This window comes from Bos taurus, chromosome 17 (genome assembly GCF_002263795.3).
Source record: "Bos taurus isolate L1 Dominette 01449 registration number 42190680 breed Hereford chromosome 17, ARS-UCD2.0, whole genome shotgun sequence".
Lineage (NCBI taxonomy): Eukaryota > Metazoa > Chordata > Mammalia > Artiodactyla > Bovidae > Bos > Bos taurus.
Genome location: NC_037344.1, coordinates 29,962,821 through 29,975,893, shown reverse-complemented (window position 1 = coordinate 29,975,893; position 13,073 = coordinate 29,962,821). Strand labels below are relative to the sequence as shown.

The 13,073-nt window shown below is 38.3% G+C and overlaps 1 protein-coding gene and 1 non-coding gene across 5 annotated transcripts in view; both read left to right on the top strand.

The window, feature by feature from the left end:
- INTU (inturned planar cell polarity protein) overlaps window positions 1–13,073 on the top strand; it is a 92,018-nt gene that overhangs the window by 27,074 nt on the left and 51,871 nt on the right. For all 4 annotated transcript variants that reach the window (XM_010813739.3, NM_001205855.1, XM_059876012.1 and 1 more), the window contains exon 3: window positions 8,601–8,686. In XM_010813739.3, the coding sequence (XP_010812041.1) occupies window positions 8,601–8,686 (86 nt within the window). The remainder of the gene's footprint in view (window positions 1–8,600; window positions 8,687–13,073) is intronic.
- Window positions 10,462–10,566, top strand: LOC112442120 (U6 spliceosomal RNA). The gene has a single exon (XR_003030127.1). It is a non-coding gene; the product is annotated as a U6 spliceosomal RNA (small nuclear RNA).

Sequence of the window (13,073 nt, the reverse complement as noted above, 5' to 3'; positions counted from 1 at the left end):
ATGGAAGTATATGGTGTGTATTCTCTTGTTTTTGTTTTCTTTAGTTTATAGTCTATGAGACATGTGGATGTTGTCACTATGTAGTAATCCATTGTATGAATGCATACTATTTGTTTTTCCATTCCACTGTTGACACACATTGGGGGTTTGCAATTAAAATATCTGAAGCTCTCTTTTGAAAAGATAGCTTTGGGTTTTATGAACATGTCACGTATGGATGTGAGAGTTGGACTGTGAAGAAAGCTGAGTGCCAAAGAATTGATGCTTTTGAACTGTGGTGTTGGAGAATACTCTTTAGAGTCCCTTGGACTGCAAGGAGATCCAACCAGTCCATCCTAAAGGAAATCAGTCCTGGGTATTCATTGGAAGGACTGATGTTGAAGCTGAAACTCCAATACTTTGGCCACCTCATACGAGGAGTTGACCCATTGGAAAAGACTCTGATCCTGGGAGGGATTGGGGGCAGGAGGAGAAGGGGATGACAGAGGATGAGATGGCTGGATGGCATCACCAACTCAATGGACATGAGTTTGAGTGAACTCTGTGAGTTGGTGATGGACCGGGAGGCCTGGCGTGCTGTGATTCATGGGGTCGCAAAGAGTCAGACATGACTGAGCGGCTGAACTGAACTGAATGTGTGATTTTACTATCTAATCTTTGGTAGACTGTTATTTGGTATACATTTTTGTCTTCTCCCATTATAGTTGTAACACTTTGATATTCTTTGTTTTCCTATATTTACAATCCCCAAGTAAAATTACTTTTATTTGTTTGTTTATTTTTGACTGTACCGTGTGGCTTGTGGGATCCTAGTTCCCCGACCAGGGATCAAACCCAGTTCCCCTGCAGTGGAAGCACAGAGTCCCAACCCCTGGACCTCCAGGGAAGTCCCCATTTCTATATGTTTAATGAAAATAACTCGACTTACTTGTCTCTCTTCTCTCATATAACTTATCCCCCATATTTTTACCCATGGTACTTGATCCACTAGTAAAGACACTGAAGCAGTGACTTCATTGGAAAGAGAATTTTAAGAGATTTTAGGCCCTTGTAGAGAGAGTCTGGTGCAGTTACTTCCCTCCGTGGGTGAGCACCAGAGGTGTCATGTTCCTTATCCAAGAGCAGACAGACAGCCAGTCAGTGATAAAGCTGGAATCTATGGGTTGTGAATTCTGTTCACAGAGCTCTTTCACTTAACCATGTTGCTCACTTGAGTGGGTGGGGAGTGTCAAAAGATTTCCCTTTGAAACAAAAAAGAAATGATTTAATCCTTTCAAAAATATAATTGGGAAATAAGCTACCACAATGTACTGTTTAATCCAGTGAATCCATTTTGAAACATTTGTTCTCAAGAAGTCATCTATAAGACACACCTGCAAGCCATCCCAGCAGATCAAGTCAGGCCCACCAGTCTAAAATCTCTTAAAATTCTGTCTTTCCAATGAACTCACCACCTATTTTTGTGCAGTCTGCAAACTGAGAATGGTTTTAACCTTTTTCAATGGTTAGAAAACAAATCAAAAGAGTGATATTTTATGACATATGAAAACTTTATGAAATGCAGACATCAGTGTTCATAAATAAAATTTTATTGGAACACAGCTACATTTATTTGTTTATTGCTACTTTAAAGCTACAATGTCAAAGTTGAAGAGTTGCAACAAAGACCATATGGCCTGCAGAGCCTAATGTATTTACTGATCTGAGCCTTTTCAGAAAAAGTCTGCTGACCCCTGATGTAAAAAGAGGAAAAACTATGTGCATGAAAACATTTGTTGAAGCATTTTTTAGTTAGAATAAAAAACAAAAAACATGAAAATGTCAGGCCAACAGTATGGTTATTTAAATTGTAATTTAATAATTATAAATTATTTGTTATTTGACCATTAAAGTTATAATTCTAAAAACTATATAACCAGCATAAAAAATCTTATTCCTTGAGAGATTTAAAAGGAAAAAATAATTCCTGATGACTCCTTTGTGTAAACAGAGGTAAAGACTAAAAATAATTTTCAAAATTAATCATGGCTATAGGTGACTCAGCTGGTAAAGAACCCATCTGCCAATGCAGGAGACCCAGGTTCAATCCCTGGGTTGGGACGATCCCTTGGAGAAAGGAATGGCCACCCACTCAAGTATTCTTGCCTGGAGAATCGCATGGACAAAGGAGCTTGGTGGGCTACAGTCCATGGGGTTGCAAAGAGTTGGACACGACTGAATGACTGAACAACGACAAATAGTACCATAAATAATTTATAGTCATCAGTGGTTTTTCCCAACATTTCTGTAGTATTATTTTCTGTTTTAATGAGAAATGAAAACCTCACAATTTTTCTTATCCATCGTCTTCTGAGAATATGATATTTTAATATCATATTAAATTTTACATGGGCTTCCCTGATAGCTCAGATGGTAAAGCGTCTGCCTACAATGCAGGAGACCCAGGTTCCATCCCTGGGTCAGGAAGATCCCCTGGAGAAGGAAACAGCAACCCATTCCAGTATTGATGCCTGGAAAATCTCATGGACCGAGGAGCCTGGTGGGCTACAATCCATGCAGTTACAAAAAGTCGGACACGACTGAGCAACTTCACTTCACTTCATAATATTAGTAGTTATTATTACTTAATATTACTTAATAAATAAGTTATTATTACTTAATATTCTGTACAATATTAGTAGTTACAATATTTGTGCTATCATTAGTCAAGGAACTCTAGAATGGTAGGTTGGGAGGGACCTTAATTTTCTCTAGTTTAGTGCTTAAGTATTATAGTTGAGGGATTGATATTGAAGTTAAAAAATATAGTAGTTTTTATTCTCTCAAAACTTAAGATTTTGTCAGTAAATGCATTAACTTTAATGAATAAAATGGCAGTACATAACTGCTTAAAAAAGCAGATGCTTTCCCCTCTTAAGTCAAATTCAGCTTAATTTAAATGAACAATTTAAATTCACAATCTGATCCCAACCCCCCGTCTCATACGTATTTTCCAGTCCTCCTGTACATTCAATACTCACTTCTAACAGGACTGATTTTTTCTTTCGCCGGTGACCTCCAAAGGTACCTTGTATATCCATCTGTTCTTTAGCATTCTTGGTCTCTGACTCTCATTTGGTGCTTAGTCAAGGTTGCTTTATATTGTTCAGTGGGTATATTAATTTCCTATTGCTACTGTGACAAATTACCAGACCTGGTGGTTCAAAACAGTACAAATTTATCATCTTACAGTTTTGGAAATCAGAAGTCTAAAATGTGTTTTCCTACACTACAGTCAATGCATGTGTCCACAAGGGCTGCATTCAGTCTGGAGTCTCCAAGGGAGAACTCCTTTCCTTGGCAAGCTTCTAGAGAACTCCTTTCCTTGGCAAGCATTCCTAGCCTTGTGGTCCCTAACTCCACCTTCAAACCTGGCAGTGTAGCATCTTGAAGTCTTTCTCTGACTGACTTTCCTGCCTCATTCCTTTAAAGATCCTTTGATTACATGGGACTCACTTGATTAATCTCCCAATCTCATGTTTCTTAATTACATCTGAAAAGTCTCTTAGCTATGTAAAGTAACATATTCACAGATTTTAGAAATTAGGATGTAGACATTTTTGGAGGACTATTCTGCCTACCACAGTGTGTGTTTTTTATTTTGTTTTATAAGATATGAGTATTATTTTTTTCTTTGCAGTAGTAATAATATATGCTTATTGTAGATCATTTAGAAAATGTAATAAAACAAAGCAAAGAAAAAGTCCAGTCACCCAAAGACAGCATTTTCGTGTGTGTCCTTTCTTTTTCATACATTTATGTGTAATAATTTTGTTCAAAAGTAATTTCTTAAATTGTGTATTCATTTTGCATATAATGTTAGTGGAACTGTAAACTAACTTTTGCATATATATTTCCATAGTCCCTGATGCCTAATGTAGTTAGTATGCTTCAGTACACATTTGTCATTTGATATAAGTAGATGTTGAGAAATTGATGGGTGTTCTGAAATAATAAACTTTACATTGAGGAATTGACTTAAGCATTATGATAAACTAACCTTCTCTCTGTAGGTTTTATTTGATTCTTGAATGTATCTCTTGATAAACTTGGTAGATTTTCCCTCTTATTTCTACCCATCAATAATCCTCAGACTATTGCTTATTTAACAGTTCAAACCAATTCATGCATTTCATTTCCTTTCAGCCTTTGAGATGGCACCATGCATACTAATGACTCCCATGCACTTGTTGAGAAAGAGCTTTCCTGGGGCACAGGCTGCCCACTGCAGTGATGTGATGTCCAGGAAGCCTGCCACCTCTGACTCACCTCATAGGAGGTGCTCAGAAAAACACAAGGAAAACAAATATCTGGGAAATGGAAAGGAGATACAACTCTTTATAGAAAGAGACAGTTTTCTACTAAACATTTTAAAATATTGTGTACATACTACAGTTGTTCTAGGATTAATTTTCATGTCTTTTGTGATGATTCATGTCTCCTAGTTTTAGAGGTTTGCTGGACATGGTGCTTTCAGACTACACTTCCTACAATACTCAACTACAGAACTGTATTCATTAGGGTGTGGGGTGGGGGGGAGGAAAGGAGTCATTTGTGACATTATCAGGTGGTTTTAGTTTAAAGGAACAAGTTTTAAATCGTTTCACTATTTAAGTGTCCTGAGGACAGAATAATCTACAGACAGTAGAACTCATGGTTGGTATCATCCAGAAGTGGTTTTGTTTTACATCAGTACTCCTGTATTGTGTTCAAATTCCTTCATCTTTCCCTTGCCCCCCCTTCCTTCCTTCCTTCTCCCTCTTTTTCTTTCATTATTTTCTTTCTTTCTCTCCTCCTCTCCCTTTCTCCTTCCATTCCTTTCTTCCTTTTAAAAATCAGTATAGGTATAAATAATGTTATATAGTATACTTATTTAATCTCTTGTTTAAAAATAACTAGGGGAGTATGTTGCTTTTTTATTTTTCCAAGTTGAACTAAAGTTGGAAATTTAGTTTGCAAGTTCTTTCTTTTCTTCCAGTATGATTGAGATATAACTGACATAAAGCACTATAGAAGTTTAAGGTGTACAGCATAATAAATTGACTTACATCATAAAATGATTACCATAATAAGTGGTAATGTTTAGTGAGTATGTATCATTTCATATAGGTACAAAGTTAAAGAAGTAGAAAAAGAATTTTTGTGTGTGATGAAAACTCTTAGGATTTACTTTCTAAACACCTTTGTTATGTAACATACTGGAGCATTAATTATACTTATGTCGTAATTACATTCCTAATACTTATTTATCTTATAACTGGAAATTTGTACCTTTTGACCAACCTCATCCAATTTTCCCCTTCCTGGCTTCCCTGCCTCTGGTAACCACAAATCCATTTTCTTTTTCTATGAGTTTGTTTGTTTGTTTGTTTGTTTGGTTTAAACCATTTATTGCCTAGTACAATGCTTTTTTTTTTTTAATTTTATTTTTTAACTTTACAATATTGTATTGGTTTTGCCATATATCAAAATGAATCTGCCACAGGTATACATGTGTTCCCCATCCTGAACCCTCCTCCCTCCTCCCTCCCCATACCATCCCTCTGGGTCGTCCCAGTGCACCAGCCCCAAGCATATCCAGTATTGTGCATGGAACCTGGACTGGCGATTCATTTCACATATGATAATATACATGTTTCAATGCCATTCTCCCAAATCATCCCACCCTTGCCGTCTCGCACAGAGTCCAAAAGACTGTTCTATACATCAGTGTCCTTTTGCTGTCTCGTATACAGGGTTATTGTTACCATCTTTCTAAATTCCATATATATGCGTTAGTATACTGTATTGGTGTTTTTCTTTCTGGCTTACTTCACTGTGTATAATAGGCTCCAGTTTCATCCACCTCATTAGAACTGATTCAAATGTATTCTTTGTAATGGCTGAGTAATACTCCATTGTGTATATGTACCACAGCTGTCTTATCCATTCATCTGCTTATGGACATCTAGGTTGCTTCCATGTCCTGGCTATTATAAACAGTGCTGCGATGAACATTGGGGTACACATGTCTCTTTCCCTTCTGGTTTCCTCAGTGTGTATGCCCAGCAGTGGGATTGCTGGATCATAAGGCAGTTCTATTTCCAGTCTTTTAAGGAATCTCCACACTGTTCTCCATAGTGGCTGTACTAGTTTGCATTCCCACCAACAGTGTAAGAGAGTTCCCTTTTCTCCACACCCTCTCCAGCATTTATTGCTTGTAGACTTTTGGATCGCAGCCATTCTGACTGGCATGATATGGTACCTCATAGTGGTTTTGATTTGCATTTCTCTGATAATGAGTGATGTTGAGCATCTTTTCATGTGTTTGTTAGCCCTCTGTATGTCTTCTTTGGAGAAATGTCTATTTAGTTCTTTGGCCCATTTTTTGATTGGGTCATTTATTTTTCTGGAATTGAGCTGTAGGAGTTGCTTATATATTTTTGAGATTAGTTGTTTGTCTGTTGTTTCATTTGCTATTATTTTCTCCCATTCAACCTGCCTGACTTCAGGCTCTACTGCAAAGCCACAGTCATCAAGACAGTATGGTACTGGCACAAAGACAGAAATATAGATCAATGGAACAAAATGGAAAGCCCAGAGATAAATACACGCACATATGGACACCTTATCTTTGACAAAGGAGGCAAGAATATACAATGGATTAAAGACAATCTCTTTAACAAGTGGTGCTGGGAAAACTGGTCAACCACTTGTAAAAGAATGAAACTAGAGCACTTTCTAACACCATACACAAAAATAAACTCAAAATGGATTAAAGATCTAAACATAAGTCCAGAAACTATAAAACTCCTAGAGGAGAACATAGGCAAAACACTCTCCGACATACATCACAGCAGGATCCTCTATGACCCACCTCCCAGAATATTGGAAATAAAAGCAAAAATAAACAAATGGGACCTAATTAAACTTAAAAGCTTCTGCACAAGAAAGGAAACCATAAGCAAGGTGAAAAGACAGCCTTCAGAATGGGAGAAAATATTTGTTTTGTAAGTGTAAATGACCTACAGCACTGTGTTGGTTCCTATTATATAGCATAGTGATTTGATATTTCTGTACATCTCAAAATTCTCAACTTTTAAGAAAAGTTATGAGGTTGCTCAAAGTGCTATAATAGTGAACCATCATGTCAGACTTGGTGGCCAAACCCAATGCCATTCTCAACTGAATGGCATTTCTTGAGCATCTAAACCTAGGCAGGTCATTGCAGGCTCTCACAGGGCTGGCCTAAGAAACTCCTGCTCACTCTGCACTTTGCCCCTTTCCCGTATGACAGCATATCAAGGAAACCAAGGAACGAAGGCAGAGAGAGGAAGGGAGAACAGCAGTGGGCAAAGTAATGTCAGTTTCACCTGTTCCCCAGCCCTCATTCGCAAAGGTCATCATGAAGAGGAGCAAGGGACACCTACACACAGTAGTGGGTTGCTTTAAAGGAAAGGAACTTGAGTTTAGGAAGCCTAAATCTTTTATAAAGAACAATTATTAATAATAAGACACTGAGGGAGAAGTTATCCTTATTATCCCGTACTTTTGCTCTGGAGGGAGACACTATTTCATCCAAAACTGTTCTCTGTACAATCTTGAAAAGATAATTCAGAACAAAGACTTTCAGTTCCTTGGCTTGTAAGATACAGAAAAGCATGAAAGGTCAATAGAGAGTTGTCTGACAACACTGTTTTATCTATATGCCTGTTTGTTTTGTCTTCTCCAAAGAATATTAAGCTCCATATGTATGGAGATTTTTGTCTGTTTTGTTCATTCTCTATCTGCAGTGCCTACAACAGTGCCTGGCATACAATAAGTGTTTGTTGGATGAATTAATGAATGGTTGTAATTATTTAATGTATATCCTATCAGTAAGAATGATGAGAAAAAATAACCTTGTTATGTGTATTGCAGTTCACTGGTGTTTAGATATTACCTTCATGTTTTGGGAGTAAATTTCCAAATTTAACACTGATCTTTATTTTATTAAAACCACTTGATTTGATAATATACACATTTAAGGGAAAGCCATGGAAAAGGATATTTTAACTGAAACATGCTGTAGATTTTATTGTGGTTGGGGGCTTTTGAAACAAAATGCTGTGTGTAGACAAAGATCAGTAATAACAGTGAATACCCAGCATTTTGAGTTTGGATGTACCACATGGATTTAATTAAAATTTCAGCTGAATTTTTTTACTGTGTGGGTCTAAGTGTTTAGATTCAATTTTGTTAAGTGTAATACTTGCTTAATGCTACAAATTTTCCATTTGTCCCTTGGATTGATATAATTCTCCCAATTGTAGAAAAAAATAAGAATATTCATCTCTTTAAACATTCATAAGTTATATTTAGTTATGGTGCAGTGTTGTGCTGCATTATAGTTTAAGAGTGGGGTGGCAGATTAGCTCTGCCACTAAAGAGTTTTATAATCTTGAGCAAGTCCCTGAATGTCTGCACCACATTTTGTACTGCACTTGGAAGGTCAGATTAGATACTTTTTAATGTTCCAACTCCAGATCTTTTTCAGTTTTGGATACTCGCACAACTGTCTTTCATTGTGGTCATGTTTTCAGGTGATGTCCTCGTTGCTGTGAACGACGTAGAGGTGACCTCTGAGAACATAGAGAGAGTTCTGTCTTGCATTCCTGGACCTATGCAGGTGGGCGTTCTTTTTCTGTGTTTTGTGATGAAATAGGTGTGTCTTGTGCTATTTTCTTTTTATAAAATTCTGAGAAGAGTCATGTATAATGGGTGAGTTATACACTAGAATACTTTAAAATTTTTAGCTCTCAACATTTTTAGCTTTTGGAAATAGTTCTAAAAGGAAAGAGAAATATCTGTAAGAACAATACTAAAAACATACATAATAACCAACTTGCCATTGTAAGTACCATACATATTGATGAAAATCCAGTTTCTCGAGAAGTCATTTTTAACCAGTCATGGAATTTTCTATTCTGACTTATTAAAATCATAATTTCTATAAAGTTTTTAAAAATGTGGTTTAGTTTTGTTTAAACACTATACTCTTTTCTTGATTTTTACGTTATCTAGTTTAGCCTTACTCCTAAGCTTTTGTTTAGCCACATAATGAATTATTTTTCATTCCTTGTAAGGTAAAAATAAATTTTTTCCATAATATGTTATTTTGATACTCTAAGCATTGACATTTTGTATTATAGATGACATTTTTAGGTCATTAGATGTATTTTTAAGATGCCGTACCTCCTATTCAAGAATGTTCTACTCTTGTTAGCATGGGGAATTGGCTTTCTCTCTTTAGAGGGGTAGGAAGGATGATATGCTTTAGAAAGGTTAGCGTATCCATCAGGCAGTAAAAGAAGGAAGCAGTTTTTAGATTTATGGGAATGAAGAACAGAATGCCTAATAAATCAGAATCATACCTGCATGTGATTGAGACTGTGAGGTAACAGGACTCATTACAAAGTTTCTTGTTTTCTAAGAAGTAAAATTTTGTTGTATTCACTTCCTTCTCAAAATACACATACATGCGTGTGCACACATACTTTGAACATACACATACACACACGCACACAGATGCTCTGTAAACTAAGCTGTCTTTGGAAATGCAAAATGAAAGTGCTGGAATGTCTGTGATAGCCAGTGACCAGCCATGCCTAGGAGTGGTTAGACAGATGATGCTGTTTGAAATGAAAAAAAGAATCTGGCAGACACCAGGCATGGAGAAGGAAATAGTAACCCACTCCAGTATTCTTGCCTGGAGAATCCCATGGACAGAGGATCCTGGAGGACTACAGTCCACGGGGTCACAAAGAATCGGACACAACTGAGTGACTAAGCACACCAGACATAGTGCTGGAGCAGAGTGTGCTGGTATCCCCTTTAGTTGCTAGATGCGGAGAGGAACAAGGGTGGGCCAGGGGTACCAGAGCACCTCACTGGGCTCAGACAGGAGCTACTTACCGGTCAGTAATGAAAAATCACAGGATCTTAAAGCCTGACACAGCGTCATCCAAGTAAAGTGGCTGCATGTGAGCCCCGAATGAGGGCTCCTCCTTTCTTGCCTGTGTCACTTGCAGGTGTCCCGACAGTACTGCCAGAGTTCAGCCACATCTGTTCTGCCTTCACAAAAAGTTATGTTTCCAGTGGAGTCACATTATTCTTACAGTTAATTAATACACAGCATTTGCAAATTTGGCGATGCACAGTTGGCAGAAAAAGGAAGAGAAAGAAATGATTTAAATATTTTGGACCAATTTCACCCACCGTTTCCACGTCCTTGTTAAGCATGAAATAGGAGTTGTATATCTGCTGCTGCCCAGTTTGCCATTACAACTGCATTAAATGTTCTGTGTTTAAACATGCGTTTATAGATATATTTATATATATTGTTACAACATTAGTCTTAAGTGCCAATTCTTATATCTTGTCCCAAAATGAGGAAACAGCAGTCCTCACTTCAGCTGTGCATATACTAAAATTGGAATGATACAGAGAAGATTAGTATGGCCCCTGCACAAGGATGACATGCAAGTTCAGGAAGTGTTCCTTATTTTTTGAATATCCAGTATGGTCAATAAATAAATAGAATTAAAAATTAAAAAACAAAATGAGGAAACAGCAAAGATGGAAGAAACACTGTTGTGGGTCAGAATGGTCATATTGAGAGAGTATGTTGAACTCCAGCACGGCCTTGCCTGCCTATTGTAACTTCAAGGGGATTTTGCCCGTATACAGCCTGAGAATTGGGAAGGGAACTAGAGTTTGTAGGGTGCCAGGAAGTATGTTGGTGCTTTGCTAAGAGCATTCCCTTTGATAATTTCATTTGTTCCTCCATAACAGTCTGTATTAATCTCCTGTTTTACACATGAGAGAAAAAGACTCTAGGAGAGAATTAATGATTTGTCCAGGATTACAGAATTAATAACTCAAAGAACTGGAGCCAAAACTGACTCCACAGCATGATGCTCTGATTGCACGCACAGCCTGGTGCGTCTTTGTGTCTGTATGCCCTTGTTCTTGCCACACCTAACTGCAGTGGACTTGTCTCAGAAAAAGCTGTTCTACCTAGTTTGTACCTATGGCATTTAAAACGGTGATTCAGGCAGTAAGAGAAGAGGAATGCTGATTTATAAAGATACCTTGAAAAGTGAAAGTGAAAGTCACTCAGTCGTGTACAACTCTTTGTAATGCTGTGGATAGTCCATGGAATTCTCCAGGCCAGAATACCGGAGTGGGTAGCCTTTCCCTTCTCCAGGGAATCTCCAGGCTCCTCAGTCCTTCTCCAGGGATTCTCCAAGGCAAAAATACTGGAATGGGTTGCTATGTCCTCCTCCAGGATATCTTCCCAACCCAGGGATCGAACCCAGGTCTCCCACACTGTAGGCGGATTCTTTACCAGCTGAGCCACCAAGGAAGCCCAAAGAATACCTTAGGAGACTTTATTTTAATTTTGGAAATAACCAACAGTAGCATGTTAAGCTTATACTCAGGGTATAAAAATAGCCTGAAATGCTTCTCATCATCCAGCAGAAGATGCCCCGGGAGAGAATGTAATGTGGCAGAAAGGTCACTGAGGAGAAGGAGGGCAGATCTCTATTTAAACCTCGCTCTGAGCAATTTTCAAAAGTCTTCTGGGTTTCACTTTCCTCATCTATAATCAGAGGGCATTTGTGAGAATAAATCTCTGAGCCCTCTTCCACCTCTACAGTTCTGTATTTGAATTTTAAATAAGTTCTGCTATAAATAGATTCAGAATACCAGCATGAAGTCCAACAGCAAAGCCTGGACACTAGGTGAAGCACAGGGAGACCAAATCATTTCTCTTAAAGCTAGGTTTTGACATTCTGCAAAACAGCTACCTTTGATTCTTCAAAAATGTTAATGTCATGAAAGAAAAAAAGGCTAGAGAATTGTTTTAGATTAAGATAGACTAAGCTAACATACAACTAAATGCAGCAACTCTTCCTTTTTTGATCCTCTAATGCAATTGGGAATAGCTTTATTGGGACATTTGGGGAAATTTGAATATGATCTTTGTTAGAGAAGAGTATTGTGTGTCATATCCCTAAATGTCATAATTATTTTTGGTCGTGTAGCCTTAGGAGATACGTACTAAGGTACTTAGCAGTGAAGTATTAAAGTAGCTGCAAGTAGTTCTCAAGTAGTTCAGGCAAAATTATTTTTTTTAATAGAAAGAAGGTGAGGATATAAGAAGAGGTGGGTAAGACAGGGGAGAAAGGAGGGAGGAAGCAAGTGTGGCAAAATGTGTTAAGAAAAAAATGGCTGTAACTGAGTGAGGGGACGGAGAAGGCAATGGCAGCCCACTGCAGTACTCTTGCCTGGAAAATCCCATGGATGGAGGAGCCTGGTAGGCTGCAGTCCATGGGGTCGCTGAGTCAGACATGACTGAGCGACTTCACTTTCACTTTTCACTTTCATGTACCGGAGAAGGAAATGGCAACCCACTCCAGTGTTCTTGCCTGGAGAATCCCAGGGACGGGGGAGCCTGGTGGGCTGCCATCTATGGGGTTGCACAGAGTCGGACACGACTGACCTGACTTAGCAGCAGCAGAGTGAGGGGAATGTATGGGTGATCATCGTACACTTCTTGCAACTTTCTGTAGGTTTAAATTTTTTTAAATAAAAAGTTGTAGGTTTAAAAAAAATGTTTCAGAAATTCAAAATGACAAGAACGAAGGTGCCAGTACTCTTCTAATGACTGATTTGTGTGATCTTGATCTGTTGCCACATCTCTGTGTACTCATTCATTCAACCAGCAAGTGATCATGCAGGTAGAACACCATCCCCCCACCCCCTGGCTTCGTCAGGGAATTTGGGTCCAAACATTGCAGTTTTCACTTCCATGCATTGGAGAAGGAAATGGCAACCTACTCCAGTGTTCTTGCCTGGAGAATCCCAGGGACGGGGGAGCCTGGTGGGAGGCCGTCTATGGGGTTGCACAGAGTTGGACACGACTGAAGTGACTTAGCAGCAGCAGCAGCAGCAGCATTGCAGTTGACCAGGACTGATTGCGTAAGTACCGGGCCATTGCTGGTTTTCCT